The 17,852-nt window shown below is 48.5% G+C and overlaps 1 protein-coding gene across 2 annotated transcripts in view; it reads right to left on the bottom strand.

Annotated features, from left to right (window-relative positions):
• The window catches only part of PSD3 (pleckstrin and Sec7 domain containing 3), a 626,723-nt gene that overhangs the window by 511,053 nt on the left and 97,818 nt on the right, over positions 1-17,852 (bottom strand). The window contains exon 3 of one of the 2 annotated variants that reach the window (XM_085004345.1): positions 7,480-8,309. In XM_085004345.1, the coding sequence (XP_084860471.1) occupies positions 7,480-8,205 (726 nt within the window). In that variant the 5' untranslated portion in view covers positions 8,206-8,309. Of the gene's footprint in view, positions 1-7,479; positions 8,310-17,852 lie in introns of those variants that run through there. The other variant, XM_021077991.2, reaches the window with a different exon arrangement.

Below are 17,852 nucleotides of genomic sequence, written 5' to 3'. Positions count from 1 at the left end.
AATCTTGTAGCAGCTTACAATCTCTAAAAATCTACAAGAGAAAACATACTATGCTCAGGAGCAGATTCTGGAAGCAAATCTGCTCATAAGCCCTATCAGGCAATCACTTGATTCTAATATATTCCTTGCTCGGGGATGCTTTTTTTTTTTCTTTTTTCTTTTTGTCTTTTTAGGTCCTCCCTTGAGGCATATGGAGGTACCCAGGCTAGGGGTAGAATCAGAGCTGTAGCAGCCCACCTACACCACAGCCACGGCAACGCTGGATCCTTAGCCCACTGAGCAAGGCCAGGGATCAAACTCAAGTCCTCATGAATACTAGTCAGATTCGTTTCTGCTGAATCATGATGGGAACTCCTCAGGGATGCTTTAAAAAAAAAATCTTGGGAGTTCCTGTTGTGGCTCAGTGGGTTATAAACCCGAGAAGTATCCATGAGGACTCGGGTTCAATCCCTGGCCTTGCTTGGTGGGTTAAGGATCCGGCATTGCTGTGAGCTGTGGTATAGGTCTCAGATGTGGCTCAGATCCAGTGTGCTGTGGCTGTGGCATAGGTTGGCAGCTGCAGCTCCTGATTTGACCCCTAGCCTGGGAACTTTCATATGCTGTGGGTGTGGCCCTAAAAAGAAAAAAAAATCTCCCTAAAGGCTATAAAAACTGGCTTCCTTGAAATCTGAGAGGGCTCAGATCAGATGTTTATACAAAGTGGTAACTTTATACATTTTAGGCAAAACACCCTGAAAGTGTTTTTGTCATCTGTTGGGCTCTCTGCCCCTTCTCCCCACGTCCCGTCCACTTCCAGGAACTGTCCCTCTCCCGGATGGACATGGTAAGGACCACCCGTGGGTTCTCAGTAGACCTGACAGTACCAGCAAGCTGCACCCGCCCCTGTCCCCACCGTAGCAGCTTCACCCAACCCCCACCTGCACTGGACCAAGGAGCCCCTTCCAGGGGGACTGGAAGGAGGCCAGAGGGATCCCAGCCTTTATCAAGAGGAGAAGCAAATCTGGAAGTTGTGGTGGCCATGTTCCAACCTGCGGAGTAGGGAGCAGAGGAAGCAGAGATGCAGACGGAGAAAGATTCAGAGAAGAGTGGGGGATGGGCAGAGGGCAAAAGGAGAGAAGGAAAGAGAGACCCCCCACGCTCTGGAGTCCTCCTGCCAGGTGATCCTGAGGCCACACTGCACTCGCCCTTGGTTCCAGGCACCAACACTTACAGATTCTCCTGCTGATGAAGCCCTTCACGGGGGTGAAGGAGCCTTGAGGGTTTCTGTTAACACAACCAAGCATCTGAACTAAACCACAAGGGTTAGAACGCCTTTGTTCAAGGGCACAAACCTTCAAAGTTCAACTGAGATCGTGGCTGAAACTGATTTCAATTGGCTGGGTGAGGACAAGTCTCTTCATGGTTCTGGGTCTTCACTCTTGAATGGAATCAAGTTCCAATAGTCCCTTTACTGAGTAATTGATTCATGGGATGAAAAACACACAACAACCCTTTCAGCAAGTGTTAGTTCCTTTTAAACACAGTTCTTTTTTTTTTTTTTTTTTTTTTCCTTTTCAGGGCTGGCTGCACCTGCAGCATATGGAAGTTCCCTGGCTAGGAGTCCAATCTGAGCTGCAGCTGCCATGGCATTGCTCTGGCTGTGGCATAGGTTGCAGACGTGGCTTGGATCCCACGTTGCTGTGGCTGTGGCCTAGGCTGGCAGCTGCAGCTCCAGTTCGACCCCTAGCCTGGGAACCTCTGTATCCTGTGAGTGTGCCCCTAAAAAACAAAGAAAGAAAGAAGTGTAAAACTTGAGATTAGAAAATTGGGCATATATTTGCATAAAATGTTTTAAAATGTATTTATTTATTTATTTATTGCTTTTTAGGGCCACACCCACAGCATATGGAGGACCCCAGGCTAGGGGTCTAATTGGAGCTACAGCTCCTGGCCTATGCCACAGCTCACAGCAACGCCAGATCCTTAACCTACTGAGTGAGGCCGGGGATCAAACCAGCAATCTCATGGTTCCTATGCGGATTCATTTCTGCTGTGCCACCAGGGGAACTCTTTATTTATTTATCTATTTGTTTGTTTATTTATGTGTCTGCACCCACAGCATATGGAAGTTTCCAGACCAAGGACTAAATCCAAGCCACAGCTGTTGACCTCCATGACAGTTATGGCAATGCTGGATCTTTAACCCACTGTACCACAGTGGGAACTCCTAAAATATATTTTATTTTTGTTTATTTTAAAATTTATTTATGTATTGTCTTTGTAGGGCCACATCCACGGCATATGGAGGTTCCTAGGGATCACACCCACATCTTCATGGATACTAGTCAGGTTCATCACCAATGAGCCACAATGGGAATCCTCTAAAATATATTTTAGGCAGTTCCCGTCGTGGTGTAGTGGAAATTAATCCAACTAGGAACCATGAGGTTGCAGGTTCAATCCCTGGCCTTGCTTAGCCGGTTAAGGATCCAGCATTGCCATGAGCCGTGGTGTAGTTCAAAGTCACAGCTCGGATCTGACATCGCTGTGGCTGTGGTGTAGGCCGGCAGCTGTAGCTCCAATTGGACCCCTAGCCTGGGAAACTCCATATGGCCCTGTGCAGCCCTAAAAAGCAAAAAAAAAAAATAATAATGTATAAATAAAATATATTTTAGTTCCTATTTATCTTCTCTACACTGAAGAGGAGTCTAATTTTACCAATAAAAGAATCTGCCAATAGTAGGGACTTCTCCATATTGATGGACTTTTAGAGATTTCAAAAGCTGCAGCTTCGGTGTAGTTTTCACAAATACAAGTGCAAATGGATTGGCAAGAAATTAGAATCCTGAGCTAGAAGGGAGGAAACCACAACCTAATCTTTTCGTGTTTCAGCTGAGGAGTTTAGACCAGCATGAAGAGACTGCCTTACTTAGATGACTTGAACAAGAAAGGGCCTAGCCTTGGGCCATTTTTACGTGCCATAGGGACACCTGTGTGAAGCGGGCCTTCTGCCTTCTACCTTCTCCCATCAAGATGTTGAAGTGATGTGGTTTGATGAGTGTGGCACCTGTGTCATGACCCACAGAACGTCTGTGCGGCAAGAATGTCAAAGGATGGGGTAAGGAGAGAAAAATAGTGAGAGAACGTTGTCATGGGAACACCAGACAAACCACACGATGGAAAAGAACTGAAATCCATTCTATCTCAGGTTTTATTTATTCAAGTAATAAATCAAGACATCCATGTCAAAAACCACTGCAGTGTAAAATAGACTAAAGATAATCTTTTGAATCTTATCATTACTGTCTTCTAAATACCAAAATCTTTTCAAAGGGACACCTCTGCTTGCACATTTTATCTATGTTGATGTTCTAATTACCACATGGCATTTGTGCAAGTTCTCTTTGTTCTAGCTTTTTTTAATTTATTTTATTTTATTTTATTTATTTATTTATTTATTTTTTTGTTTCTTAGGGCCGGACCTGTGGCATATGGAAGTTCCCAGGCTAGGAGTCGAATTGGAGCTGCAGCTGCTGTCCTACACCACAGCCACTGCAACATGGAATCCAAGTCCTGTCTGCCACTTACACCAGAGCTCAGGGTAATACCAGATCCTTAACCCACCGAGCAAGGCCAGGGATTGAACCTGTATCCTCATGGATACTAGTCGGGTTCGTTAACTGCTGAGCCACGATGGGAACTCCCAGCTTCTTTTTAGAAATTCTAAATTGCTCACCAAGAATGATTAATATAAAGACAAAATTGTCTGGACTTTTATCATTCTATGAGCAGAACAGTTTCTACACCTACCATAGGTCAGGAAGAGTCAAACAGACTTGAGAAGTTAAGCCTCCCCCCCCCCAAAAAGTTAGGCATTTTCTCCAGATGAGATAGATCAAGGACCTCTTCCTGAGGCTTAGGTTAACCTGGAGGTTGGCATTCAACTCGAGAAGGGAGTTTTATTCAACTTGAATCTGGTCGGAGAAAGAACTGTCAGCCTTAGGGGATAGATGGCAAACAATGGTGGTCCTAAAAGCTTGTGGTGGGATTTGTATTACTGCCCAAAGGAGGCAAGACTCCTATCACTGTATGCATTTTTTTTTTTTAATGGCCACACCTGTAGCATATGGAAGTTCCCAGGCTAGGGGTTGAATCGGAGCTGCAGCTGCCGGCCTATGCCACAGCCACAGCACCACCAATCCGAGCCACATCTGTGACCTACACCACAGCCATAGCAACACCAGATCCTTAACCCACTGAGCAGGGCTAGGGGTAGAAGCTGCATCCTCGTGGATACTAGTCGGGTTCTTAACCCACTGAGCCACAGCAGGAACTCCCTATCACCAGATGTTAATCTACCTTCAAAGCTCCATTCACTGAACTGATTGCGAAGTGCTGCTCAGGGTGACAACCCAGCTCTCCAGAGAAAGGCAAGCCGTAGCTCTGATTCGACCCCTAGCCTGGGAAGCTATGCACAGCGGGCTTGCCTTTCTCCGGATAGGTAGGATCTAGCAGAGAGCTAGGGTGGTTGTCGACCTGAGCAGCACTTAGCAATCAGTTCAGTGAATGAAGATTTGAAGGTAGATTAACATCTGGTGATAGGGAGTTCCTGCTGTGGCTCAGTGGGTTAAGAACCTGACTAGTATCCATGAGGATGCAGGTTCCACCCCTAGTCCTGCTCAGTGGGTTAAGGATCCGGCGTTGCGGTGAGCTGTGGTGTTGGTCACAGATGCGGCTCGGATTGGTGTTGCTGTGGTGTAGGCCGGCAGCTACAGCTCCGATTCAACCCCTAGCCTGGGAACTTCCATACACCGCAGGTGCAGCCCTAAAAAGAAAAAAAAGAAAAGAAAAAAGTGGGGGCACAGAGAGCTGGTGTTGCTTTTACTAAACCAGTCATTGTTTGAATGAAGAACAAAGTCATTTGTTTGCTGTACCTGCTTCTTGTGATGCTAGGAAAGATATAAACTGGCCATATTCACTCCAGACCCCATTTGCTTCAACAAGGAAAGAATAAATTTAACTCTTTGGAGAAGGAATTTTATACTTGGGCTCCAGATTTTTCTTCTTGGAAAGTTGACACAGGGACCTCCATCGTACGATACACATGTAGGAATAGGCTTTGCTTCCACGTAAGCAACATTTCACTTAAATGTAGTAACGTGTCACATTTTTATGTGTGTCAAGTGAAAGGCCTCTTCATGATAGCTTGTAAGAAGACATCTGCAACCAGTTTTTACCACTTTTAACCAGTCTGCTACCACTTCGTGGTGACATACAACTAAATTCCAACCTGTGAGAGGACTGGTGGTTCTCACACACTCATCTTTCAGAACCAAAGATGGTTCTGGGCGGATGGAAAACTGCTGATTTTCTCCTTTCTCTAGCCCCCAAGACCAGGCAGGGGGTCCCCTGGCTAATAACAGCCATGAGGCATCTGAAGAACTTATGGTTTTGAGGCTGCCAATTTTCCAATCGCCCCCTCTCCATGGCAGAGAGCATCACAGCATCTGACCATCTCGGTCCTTTCTCCCCACGCTGACACCTCTGACTCCATGCTTCCCAGTCCCGCCTGGTGTCCCTCTGACTATGCTTCTCCTCCTCTCTCCCCTAAGGCAGGACTACTAAGGGACCCTCACTGGCCCCACTGCGAGGCAGGTGGCATCCTCAGTGTTTCCCGATGCGAAAACAGAGCTCTGGGGGTTTGCTCACAGTTAGGACTTGAACCTGGGGTTTCCAAGTTTTTAGCCTGGCATCCTGCAATCCTTGCTTTTGATGGCCCTGATATCTGGGGACCCATTAGCAAAGGTGGTTAAATGAGGTGGACAAGCCAGAAAGCTACCCACTTGGACCAACTCCCACAGCGCCTCTCTCTAGAGAACTGGAAACAGCTCTGAGGTCTGCTTACACCCGGAAGGCGGGTGGGGCGGTGGGGAGAAAGGAGGGGAGATGGAGCAGCATTTAGTACACAGTTACCATGTGACCCCACATCCAGAGCCCAGGCTCTGACGCAGGGTATGTCATTCCTCTTAATCTCTGTAGGAAATGTGTGATACAAGGACCAGGATGGAATGTAAACCATTTCTCAAGGAAGCACGCTAGCATCTCTCTTCTTCCAAGAGTGTCCTTCAGAAGAGGACTTGGGTTCAGCTTTTCTCCCTCATTACAGGCTGCCTGTTCTGGGGCGAGAGGGAGGAGGCACGATGTAAAAGCACACAGGAGAGAGATGAAGCTGGAAGCCCTTCAAGCCTCTAGAAGGCCCCTCTCCCATGAGAACTTCAAGCATCTCTCCAGTGCCTGCCCTGAGCATCCTCTCCATGTGGCCCTTCCACACACTCCAACAAGAGCCCCTCATCCCAACCAATACCCCCCTTCCTCACCCTCACCCTCACCGCCTATATAGGTACCAAGTATCGCAAGACGTCCAGGTTCACAGGCAAGGGAAAATTGTCATCTTACATTTTGTCCACTCACTTTGGGATCAGTACATCTGAGCTGGGGTCTTGGGGTGCTGTGCGGGCTGGGCTTAGGCACCAGCATGCTGAGGAGGTTGAGTCGAGATGTAGAGTATAAAGTGCTAATAGCCAAGAGGTTTGGTTGAGACTGGAGCTGGGAGAGGGTTACCGTCTCCCTCCTGCCAGAAGGGAGGTGAGGCTGGAGGCTGAGGCTCAGGGAGAATGTCCACCTGCCAGCAGGTGTGGGTACAGATGGCACTGAGTCTCAATGCGGCACTCCAGTTCTGAAGAAACCTCCACAAACCCCACTGAAACTCACCCACTGGGTGAGGTTCCCAACCCCCATACTGGAGAACAGGTTTTGCTTCTGCCCTTTCCTTTTTTACAAGACACAAAGAGGATTTATACCTAGCCTCTTCCCATTTCCCACATCTGATGCTAGAAATAGGTAGGAGCCTTTATTTTGCAGATGAGTAGAGTGTAAGGAAACACCCAGCATAAGGACTGGCACAGCACAGAGCTCAACAAGTGTTCCTGCACTTCCTCCATCCTTTTCTCTCAGCTTCTCCATAGAGGATTTTTTTTTTTTTTTCCTCTTAGGGCTGAACCACTGGCACATAGAAGTTCCTAAGCTAGTGGTCAAATCAGAGCTGCAGCTGCCGGCCTAAACCACAGCAACGGGGCATCAGAGCAGCGTCTCTGGCCTACACCACAGCTCACTGCATGGCTGGATCCTTAACCCGCTGAGCGAGGCCAGGGATCGAACCTGCATCCTCATGTATACCAGCGTGGTTCAGAACCCGCTGAGCCACAATGGGAATTCCCATCTCTTACAGGAATCTTGGGAAGCAGTTACTCATTCTCTTCGTCCAAACCAGAAGCTGCGAGTGCAGGGAAGGAGCACAGAGAAGCAGCCAGGTCCACAGAAGACGGGAGACCCCAGTGTGAGGAGTCGCGGGCTCTGCGGGCACATTTGCGCCCCCTTCTCAGCAGCTCTCCTCTGGGAACGGTTGGGACCTGGGGGATTCAGCCACACACACTTTCTTACCTTGAGTGGCAGGGCGGCAGGCGAGGCGGGGAAGCTCCTGCAGGTCAGGAGGGGCGCACGATACCAGCAGAGCCTGGCCCCCCGGGCCCGAGGGGTGGTGCCGGTGCTCCCCGCGCTCCGCAGGGGGCCTGGGCAGGTGGCTGGCGCTTCGGTCCCTCCCCCGGACACAGCGCTGTTTTCAGCCCCGTCGGCAGCCTGGGCCTGGCGGATGGAGCATCCCAAGGTGTTCCGAGACTGCGCGTCTGTGCCCCACACGTCTGGCGGAGCAGTACAGAAAGGCCAGTGCTCCCGGACCGCGGAGGGACTGCGGCGGTAGTCGCCCATGCCGGGAGCTGGGCTAGGGGGTCCGCATGGCCGGGGCTGCCGTCGTCCACGGGTTCCGGAGGCCGGAGCCGGGGGCGGCCTGCGACTGGGGGATCCGCAAGTGCTTCCCCTCCTTGCATCCAGGTCCCGTTTCTTCCCCTCTCCCTCCTTCTCCTCCTTGGGAGCAGAGCCACTGGGAGCAGCTGGCGTCTGTGTCCCACGGCCCTGCCCCTGCAGGGGAGGGGCCGCCGAGCCTCGGGGGAGCCCGAGGGCTGCGGTCTTGGGACCGGGGAAAGAGCGTCCCTCCTCCCGGCCCCCTGCGGCTGCGGTCCAGGCTGGAGTCCGGGCTGGGAGGGCGCGCGCGGGGTGTGCCTGCAGCTGGACGAAGAGGAAGGAAGTTTTCATCTGTTGCTGCTCAGCCATTTCCTCCGAGGGGCCCGCCGGGTCCTGCCAGGTCGCGTTTCAGACCTCGGTGCCCATGGGTGCGATCACAGGCAGCTGACCCGGCCTCGTGGCTCCACGACGGCCTGAGGAAGCAAAGGACACACCTTCAGCCCAGGAGGCTCTTCAAGGAGTGGGGATGGGGCTGACCTGGGCCGTGGGTCTGCCCTCCGCACTCACTTCCAGAACCACAGAACAGACAGACTGGAGCGGGGCTGGGAGGGGCTGGTCAAGCCTTGGCCTCCCTTTCCCAGGTGTGTGGGATGGATTCCCTTCTGTTATCCGTCCCCTTTCTCTTGTTTGAAATGAAGACACTAAAGTTATTAGTTTCATTGTTTATCCTAAATTCCGAGTTAGCGACACCTGTTATTTGGTGTCTGATGGTGAGACAGATGTGATGTATAGATGAGCCTCTAGGACACTTCCAAGTGTAAGAGCAGGACCCTGTGTAGCCTCCCCAGACAGACCCCTCCCGCATGTCCTCTTGGGTAGCTCCTCTCGGAAGCACCCAGATAATATTATCTGATGTAGGAGGGAAAGGGAGTGGGATGGACTGGGACTTTGGGGTTCGTAGATACAAACTATTGCATTTGCAGTGGATAAGCAATGAGATCCTGCTGTGAAGCACAGGGAACTATATCTAGTCACTTGTGATAGAATATGATGGAGGATGATGTGAGAAAAAGTGTGTGTGTGTGTGTGTGTGTGTGTGTGTGTGTGTGTGTGTGTGTGTGTATGAGACTGGGTCCCTTTAATGTACAGCAGAAATTGACAGAACATTGTAAACCAACTATAATAAAAAATAATAAAAATCTTAAAAAAACAATAATATCTGAGGCTTATTTCCTGAGTTTTTCAGATACTAAAACCACCACCAAGTGGCAGAAATTACCTACTTGATGACCATGAGCACTCAAGCCCTGAACCTATCAGAACCTAAGGACCATGTAACCCCACCCTATCTCCTCACCATCAACCAATCAGAATTGTGCACAAGCGATCACATGTACTGGGATGCCCCTCCCTCATCTGGCCTTTAAAAATACTTTTCTCTGGAGTTCTTGTAGTGGTTAAGGAGTCTGACTGGCATCCATGAGGACCCAGGTTCTATCCCTGGCCTTGCTCAGTGGGTTAAGGATCTGGCGTTGCTGTGAGCTGTGGTGTAGGCCAGCAGCCACAGCTTCAATTGGACCCCTAGCCCGGGAACCTCCATATGCCTTGAGTGCTGCCCTAAAAAGCTAACAATGAAAATGCTTTGCTTGCACCCCTTTCAGGAGTTCAGGGCTTTAATGCTTGGGCACATGTCCCCCTTGTGTTGGTGCTTTTAACTAAACAAGCACTTTGCTTCACCACAACTGAGTGTCAGTAGATTGATTTGATTTTGCCAGGGTGAGTGAAGTTTGGTTCGGTAACAAAAGTGCACTTTCAGTCTACCTTTCTTGCATAGATAACACACAGTTGTAAACAAGTTTAGAGTTTTAATGAGTTTCCACTTTAAATCCTGTGGTTATTCAGAAATTCCTGGGGGATAGTCACACAGTCCCACAGTCCCACAGCAAAATATGCACACATACAAATACACACAATAGATGAATAAAATAAAGGGGTAAAAATGAAAAAGTGAAAGTAAGAGAGAAAAGTGAAATAAGAAAATATATCCAGGTGACAAATCAGGTGGGGAGATTTTTTTGTTTGTTTTTAAAAATCCTTTGGGGGGTTCCTATTGCGGCTCAGGGGTAACAAACTCGACTAGTGTCCATGAGGACGCGGGTTCAATCCTTGGCCTTGCTCATTGGGTTAAGGATCTGGCATTGCCATGAGCTGAGGTGTAGGCTGAAGAACATGTCTCGGATTTGGCATTGCTGTGGCTGTGGAAGGATCAGCACCCAACCTTCCTTCTCAGGCCACACCAATCAGGCTTGAGGACTTTCCAGGGCATTCTGCAGGCTGGTTAGAAATGCACCTTCACAGTTGTAGTTTGGTGTACCCCACTGTCATAAGAAGATCTGTCTAATGGTGAGCTTGATGGTGGTGACATGAGAGCTTACCATTGACGGAATGTCACCTAGATGCCTGTCATGGTCAAGGGCACTTTATGTGTGTGACTTCTCCCCCTCTGAATGAAGTAACTCTTAGGTTCTTTCTCAAAGACATAGACACACACCAAATCTGCAGAAGTTTAAACTACTTTCTGGTCACAACATAGCTATGAGATGGACGCAGCCCCAGGCCTTTAGGCTGCAAAGTTTGTGCTCATTTCACACTACCGCCCAACGCACATATTTAGAGGACAACATCATCTTCCATTTCACAGACAAAGATTTGAGATTTGGGAAGCTTTAAAAAAAAAAAAAGAAAACTTTCCTTACATCCTCCCCAAGTTGCAGGCACCCATGCAACCCCCAACCCCCGTGACTGCTTTTCCTCTCCTCCCAAAGCAGGCCCAGCTCATTCTTCAGGAGATGACATAGTGTCAGATGGTCCCCTTGTGACGATGGAAGAACCAGATGGAAATGCTTGGGAAACCTTCGGATTAGAAAGAGTCTTTCATTTCCGTCCTGTTTCTCTTTCCTCTACTGCCTGCCACCTGACCCTAGACACGCATGGGTGGGTTGGGAGTGACTCTCTGTATTTTAAGTTGCTGTGTGTCTCCCTGGCATCTGATTACACAAGCCAACTACTTTAGAAGCGCGTGGAGAAAGTTCTCAAACAGATCAGAACAGCGGCAGGAGGAACTAAAATGCTCTGTTCTGGGCTGCCCTGCTGGCCGCACTCTGGTTCACGGATTCTGAGGCCCTGTCCACTGCGAGGTGCTCGGCAGGTAGAGGTAGCACACCTGACAGTGCCGTGAGTTTCCTGGAAGCAGCCCTCGGGAGAGCTTGATGGCTGAGTGGAATTACTTGCGGGTCACATTCCCTAAGTTCCTGTTGAACTTGGTGCTGGTGCAGTTTTACACGGCATGCCTGGCACCTCCCGTCTGCTCCCTTGTTTAGTCTTGGGAGGCCTCGGGATGCAGAGGCTGAGGCCCAGGGACAGAGTCACTTGTCCACTATTGCTGACCAGAAGCAAAGCTAACCCTGGAGTCCTCCTGTCCTAACCCCAAACAGGGCCCTGAGGGCACCAGGCACCTCCTGGATCCACCCCGTCCACACTCCCAGCCACTCCACTGGGTCCTCACAGTGCCCACCCCTTCCAGGCCAGCCGCTTTTACCAATGCTCTGCATTCATCTCCCAAGCCCCGGGGTCTGCACGCCTATGACCTGCAGTCACCACTGTTTCCAACAGCAAGTCGATCCCACGGCCGGCAGTTTGCCTGCACTGTCCCGGCTTTTCCAAACTTTTCTTCCACTGCTTCCCTCAGACAGGACGTGCTCCCCAGGACCACTGGGCAAAGGCTCCCCCTGGACCCACACTGAGCCCTCCCATTCCGTGTCCTCTCCACCTGCCACCTCCTGGGGGTCCCAGCTGGACCCTTCATCTCTCTGACCTCCTCACCAGATACTCTGGCCGTCAGTAATCCTCCCCCTTCTAACACTTTCCGCCAATACAATTCCAATGTCAATGGTGGAGGTAAGAAAGAATGGGCAAGGAACAGAAAGAAAGAAGAAAATTTTCAAAGGGCTTTAGAAAAAATTTTTTCTAACTCCTAGCACAGTCTCAAAAGCCACTTGAAACATGTGAATGTTGCAACTCTTCTCCCATAAATGAAACATCAGACTCCATTGCAAACTCAGATCAGAACTACATACTGGTAAGTTTTTCGCATTTCCCAGACTACAAAATGTATTGAAACTGAATCAAAATATGACTAATTCAGCAGTGAGTTTACAAGCTATCTGTCCAATGTACTTGTAAGGCACTGTTTAAATGGAAGTGAAGGGGGCTTCATCTGTTCTTTTCTTTCTTTCTTCCTTCCTTTCTTCCTTCCTTCCTTCCTTCCTTCCTTCCTTCCTTCCTTTCTTTCTTTCTTTCTTTCTTTCTTTCTTTCTTTCTTTCTTTCTTTCTTTCTTTCTTTCTTTCTTTCTTTCTTTCTTTCTTTCTCTTTTTTTTCCTGTTTTTGGCCGCACCTGCAGCATATGGAAGTTCCAAGGCCAGGGATTGAACCTGAGCTGTGTCTGTGACCCACACCACAGCTGTGGCAATAATGGATCCTCAATCCACTGAGCCAGGCTGGGGATCAAACCACAGAGACAAGACAGATCATTAACCCAAGAGCCACAGTGGGAACTCCCCATCAGGTGGTTGTTTTTTTTTGTTTGTTTGGTTTTTTTGTTTGTTTGTTTTTTTGTCTTTTTAGGGCAGCACCCAAGACACATGGAAGTTCCTAGGGTAGAGATCGAGTCAGAGCTATAGTTGCCAGCCTACAGCTCACAGCAATGCCGGATCCTCATCCCACTGAGTGAGACCAGGGTTCGAACTCACATCCTCATGGATATTAGTTGAGTTTTGTTTTTTTGGGGTTTTTTTTCTGTTTTTTGTCTTTTTTTTGCTATTTCTTGGGCCGCTCTTGTGGCATATGGAGGTTCCCAGGCTAGGGGTCGAATCGGAGCCATAGCCACCGGCCTACGCCAGAGCCACAGCAACGCGGGATCCGAGCCGCGTCTGCAGCCTACACCACAGCTCACGGCAACGCCGGATCGTTAACCCACTGAGCAAGGGCAGGGACCGAACCCGCAACCTTATGGTTCCTAGTCGGATTCGTTAACCACTGCGCCACGACGGGAACTCCTAGTTGAGTTCTTAACGCCTGAACCACAACAGGAGCTCCTCATCGGGTCTTAACAAGGGCAATTGGTATAATTGCACCTGGAAGAGCATCCTCTTTTCACCCAGCGGTAGCGTCATGCGCCGGTAACTGCTCGAGGGCTTTGAAGGGAAAACAAGGTGACCCTCAGTCTACCCTGGGGAGCTTGATCTTTTGCTCTATTCCTTAATTCCTGAAAGGATAGAATGATCCAGAAGTCCTGAACCAGTGACCAATGTGAAACAGAATCTTTGTCCCACATTCACACTCTTTCTGCTCTTTCTGTGGAGCTACGAGGAACTAGAACTTGAAGATTTGAAAAATTATCATATTACAAAAAATGAGAAAGTGTGTTTGGAAGAGAACACTTAGGGCGTGGCCGGGTGACTGTTTGATAAGTAGATTTATATGAGTGTGAACCACAGGTAAGAAGCATCACAGTAGACCTGAATACACACTTTTCTGGGAAGATACATGGATGACCAAGAGGCAGGTGAAAAGAATGCTCAACATCCCTAAACATCAGGAAACGCAAAGCAAAACTACAATGAGATATCACCTCACACCTGTCAGAATAGTTATCATAAAAAAATCTACAAATAACAAATGTTGGTGAGATGTGGAGAAAAGGGAATCCTTGTGCACAGTTGGTGGGAATGTAAATTGATGTAGCGCCACTACGCAAAATAGTATGGAGGTTCCTCAAAAAGTTAAAAATAGAACTAGTATATGATCTAGCCATTCCACTCCTGGGCATATATCCAAGGACAAAGAAAACACTAATTTGAAAAGACACATGCACCCCAATGTTCATAGCAGCATTATTTGCAATGACCAAGATATGGCAGCAACCTAAGTGTCCATCAACTGAGGAATGCATGTATGTACGTATATATGTGTGTGTGTGTGTATATATATATATATATATCTCACAGCTTTTATATATACATATATATGTATATATATATATATAGAGAGAGAGAGGGAGACTGGAGTATTGATCAGTTATAAAAAGTGAAATTTTGAAATTTTGCCATTTGCAACAGGATGGATGAAGCTAGAGGCTATTATGCTAAGTGAAATAAGTCTGAGAAAGACAATTACTGTATGTTATCACTTATATATGGAATCTAAAAAATACAGCAAACAAATGTATACAACAAAACAGAAAGAGACACAGACATAGAGAACAAACTAGTGGTTACCAGTGGGGAGAGAGGCACCATGGGAGTATGGGATTAAGAGATACACACTACTGGGTATAAAACAGATAAGAGCCAGCGTCGAGGGCCAAGTGGTGTGGTGGGCACGTAGCCATGCCAAGCGGGCAGGTAGAGATGACAAGGGCAGGCGGGTCTGGCTCACCTTTGCCTGGCAGACCAGGCACAAATCAGCAACCACCAACACAAATCCTTGGTGTGCGTGGATTTGCTTCTCAGACATGCTCTCTGCCTTTCAGAAGGAAACCTTGGCAATAGCAGAAAAAAGGCCTTATTTATCTTGAAAGGCCACATCAAGTACAAGAAGAGTGAGGGATAGAGGGCAGAAAGAAAACACTTAAAAGTGCAACTGTTTGAAAACAGAATGCTTTTCATTAGGTCTGTGCAGCTGCTTAAATAGTGGAAAATGACAGTTTATTCCATTTAACCCACATTTGCATCAAAACCTCTTTTATAACTTAGCCTCATTTATCCCCACTGGTAGTCAGAGTGGCCTTGTAGGAAGAGGAAACAGTTCCTGCATATGAAGGACCTTGGAAGGGCCAACTGGCTTGACATGTATGGCTTACCAGAGTGACACAGACCTGAAAGATCCATCCTCACTGATTCATTTCTCTGGGTTAATCATCACCTCGGGAGATTGGGTGAATTCTCCTTTAAAACACTAATTGTTCTGGGAGGAGAAAACCCACCACATCTTCGTGTCTCCATGCAAGTGGTTTGCTTAGGCTGCTTCCTCAGGAGGGTCCAAGTTCAGCAGCTCCTGGAGCTGGAGTGGGAGGTGCAGGCAGTAAGTGGGGAACAAGCCTTACTCACTGCCCCAGTGAGCTCACATAAGCCAGGGACATGGGGCAGCTAAAGAGGAAGGTTTCATGGGCTCAGTGTTACTAACTATAGTTGGAGATTTTTCCTTTAGTCACTTTCTACTTTTAAAATAGGGTAGGATGGAGTTCCCGTTGTGGTGCAGTGGTCGACGACTAGGAACCATGAGGTTGCGGGTTCGATCCCTGCCCTTGCTCAGTGGGTTGGGGATCCGGCATTTCCGTGAGCTGTGGTGTAGGTTGCAGACGCAGCTTGGATCCCGAGTTGCTGTGGCTCTAGCGTAGGCTGGCAGCTACAGCTCCGATTAGACCCCTCGCTCCATATGCCTCAGGAGCGGCCCTAGAAAAGGCAAAAGGACAAAAAATAAAAAAATAAAAAATAAATAAAAATAAAATAGGGTAGGAGTTCCCGTTGTGGATCAGCAGATTAAGAACCTGACATAGTGTCTGTGAGGATTCAGGTTCGATCCTGGCCTCGCTCAGTAGGTTAAGGATCCAGTGTTACCACAAGCTGGAGCATAGGTCACAGATGTGGCTTGGACCTGGTGTTGCCATGCACGTGGCAGCTGCAGCTGCAGCTCTGATTTGACCCCTAGCCTGGGAACTTGCGTGTGCTGCAGGTGTGGCCCTAAAAAGGAAAAATTAAATAACATAAAAAAATTTTTTTAAGGACGTTTCATCCTTCCCAGCTTTTTGTTATTACAAATATTTGCTTCTAAAAGAAACATGCTCACCTGCGTACACTCACGTGACTGCGCTTTGGGTTTGTTTTGCATTTAGCGAAAGGAAAAAACCAGTTAACACTCTTTTAAAAAATCCAGCCAAGCAGAAAATTGGGAACAGCAGCAGCTGTGAGAAGAGACGCTCACACTGGGTACAAATGAGTTTCCTTCCACAGAGACTCAGTCCTCCTGTCACCAGAGGCCCAGCAGAGGCAGGCGTGGTGCTTGGCAGGACTGTGTCAGAGAAGGGACGAGATGAGCCCCGACCCCTGGGGGTGGAAGGCCCTGTCCCTGCCATTTTTGACGGTGACCTTGGGTGAGTCACTGGCCTTTCTGATCCTTGTTTTCTCATCAGTAACATGGTGATGATAATAACGTCTCCCTTGCAGAGGAGAAACAAGGACTAAATGTGATGCTCAGTAAGGAAGAAATCTGCAGGATGGATACTGCTGTGTACAGATGAAGAGATGGCTCCGTTCAAGGTTACAAAACAACCTGGGCAGAGGTGTCCTCCTCTGTGATTCTAACACGCATCTCAAAGGTGAATAGCAATTAGCCAGTGAAAGAGGAGGGGGAGCATTTACATTTTCAATGAATAACACACACACACACACACACACACACACACACACTCACACGAAGAACCCAGGAGGCCTGGGCTGTGCAAGGCAGGCTAGGGCCTGCAGATGCTGGGGGCGGGGCAGGGATGAGCCACAGGTGGTGGGGCTCCCTGGTGCCAAGCAGCAGGTTCCAGGCAGGCAGAGGCAGGAGCTGGGTCCTGCAGGGAGGTATATGCTGTGTTAGGGAGCTTGGATTTTATTCCCTAGAGTAATGCTTTTTCTTTCTTTCTTTCCTTTTTTTTTCTTTTAAGAGTCGCACCTGCGGCACATGGAATTTCCCAGGCTAAGGGTCCAATCAGAACTGCAGCTGCCAGCCTACACCACAGCCACAGCCATGCCAGATCAGAGCTGAGTCTGTGACCCACACAACAGCACATGGCAACACCAGATCCTTTAACCCACTGAGCAAGGCCAGGAATTGAACCCGCATCCTCATGGATGCTAGTCTGGTTTGTTTCTGTTGAGCCCCAACAGGAACTCCCAGCAATGATTTTGTTGTTATGTACAGTGAAACCTTCACAAATATATTTTTCAAGTTTCTACAGTCCAGCAAGTTTAGGATTAAAGAGTAAATCCTGTTTTCTTTGCTGCAGGACTTGTCAGAGGCTTTATTCGGCAAATGTGCTCCATGAAGCTTCAAAAAGGACAGGTCACATTTGACCAAAGGACCTTGTTCTGATCCTGCTTCTCCAACGCCTCCCTCTCTCCAACATCTCCTTCTCTCCAACGACCGTGCTCCAGGGTTTCCATTTTCTAGCCCACACTTTGCTGCCACTGCAGGGAGCTGTCGTCAGGCTCACTGCATGTCTGTGCTTGTAAACATTATCATGCTTTGCTAGCCTTTCTCGATCCTCTCTCTGCTCACCAAGACCCCTCCAGGCCTTCTCTTCACATGGGTCCAGCTTCTTCCCCAGGGGATGGGCTTAGTGCACAGAAAGGATGAGGTTTGGCTGGGAGCTGGTGCTCCGATACCCTCTAATACATCCGCATCTCAGACTGTCTTAATGAGTTCAGAGATGCAGTTCCTCCTTCTCAGGGTGGGTGCCAGTATGTCAGCCTGAGAAGAGAACTGTCAGAGGAGGCCACCTGCTCCAGGTGGCAGAGTTAGTAAGAGGCAGGGGTCTGGCAGGTGAGGGCCTTTCCTCGTGCACAACATTACTTACTTACGAGTCATGAATATCTGGTGGGGAGTTACCATTGTGGCTCAGCGGTAATGAAGCTGACTAGTATCCCTGAGGACACAGGTTCAATCCCTGGTCCTGCTCAGTGGGTTAAGGATTTGGCATTGCTGTGAGCTGCGGCGTGGATTGCAGATGCTGTGGCTGTGGTGTAGGCCTGCAGCTGCAGCTACGATTTGAACCCCTAGCCGGGAACTTCCATATGCAGCACATACAGCCCTAAAAAAAACAAAAGAAAAACCAAAACAAAAAACAAAAAACAAAAAAACCAAACATGTGGCAGAAATCTGTCAAGTTTCTTTTACTAGAGCTATTTTTTTCCCT

Source organism: Sus scrofa, chromosome 17 (assembly GCF_054392235.1).
Source record: "Sus scrofa isolate SSC_HxYL_T2T_F1_AM1 chromosome 17, Sscrofa_HxYL_maternal_Yorkshire_Landrace_v2.0, whole genome shotgun sequence".
NCBI lineage: Eukaryota > Metazoa > Chordata > Mammalia > Artiodactyla > Suidae > Sus > Sus scrofa.
This window is presented reverse-complemented; position numbering and strand designations above follow the sequence as displayed.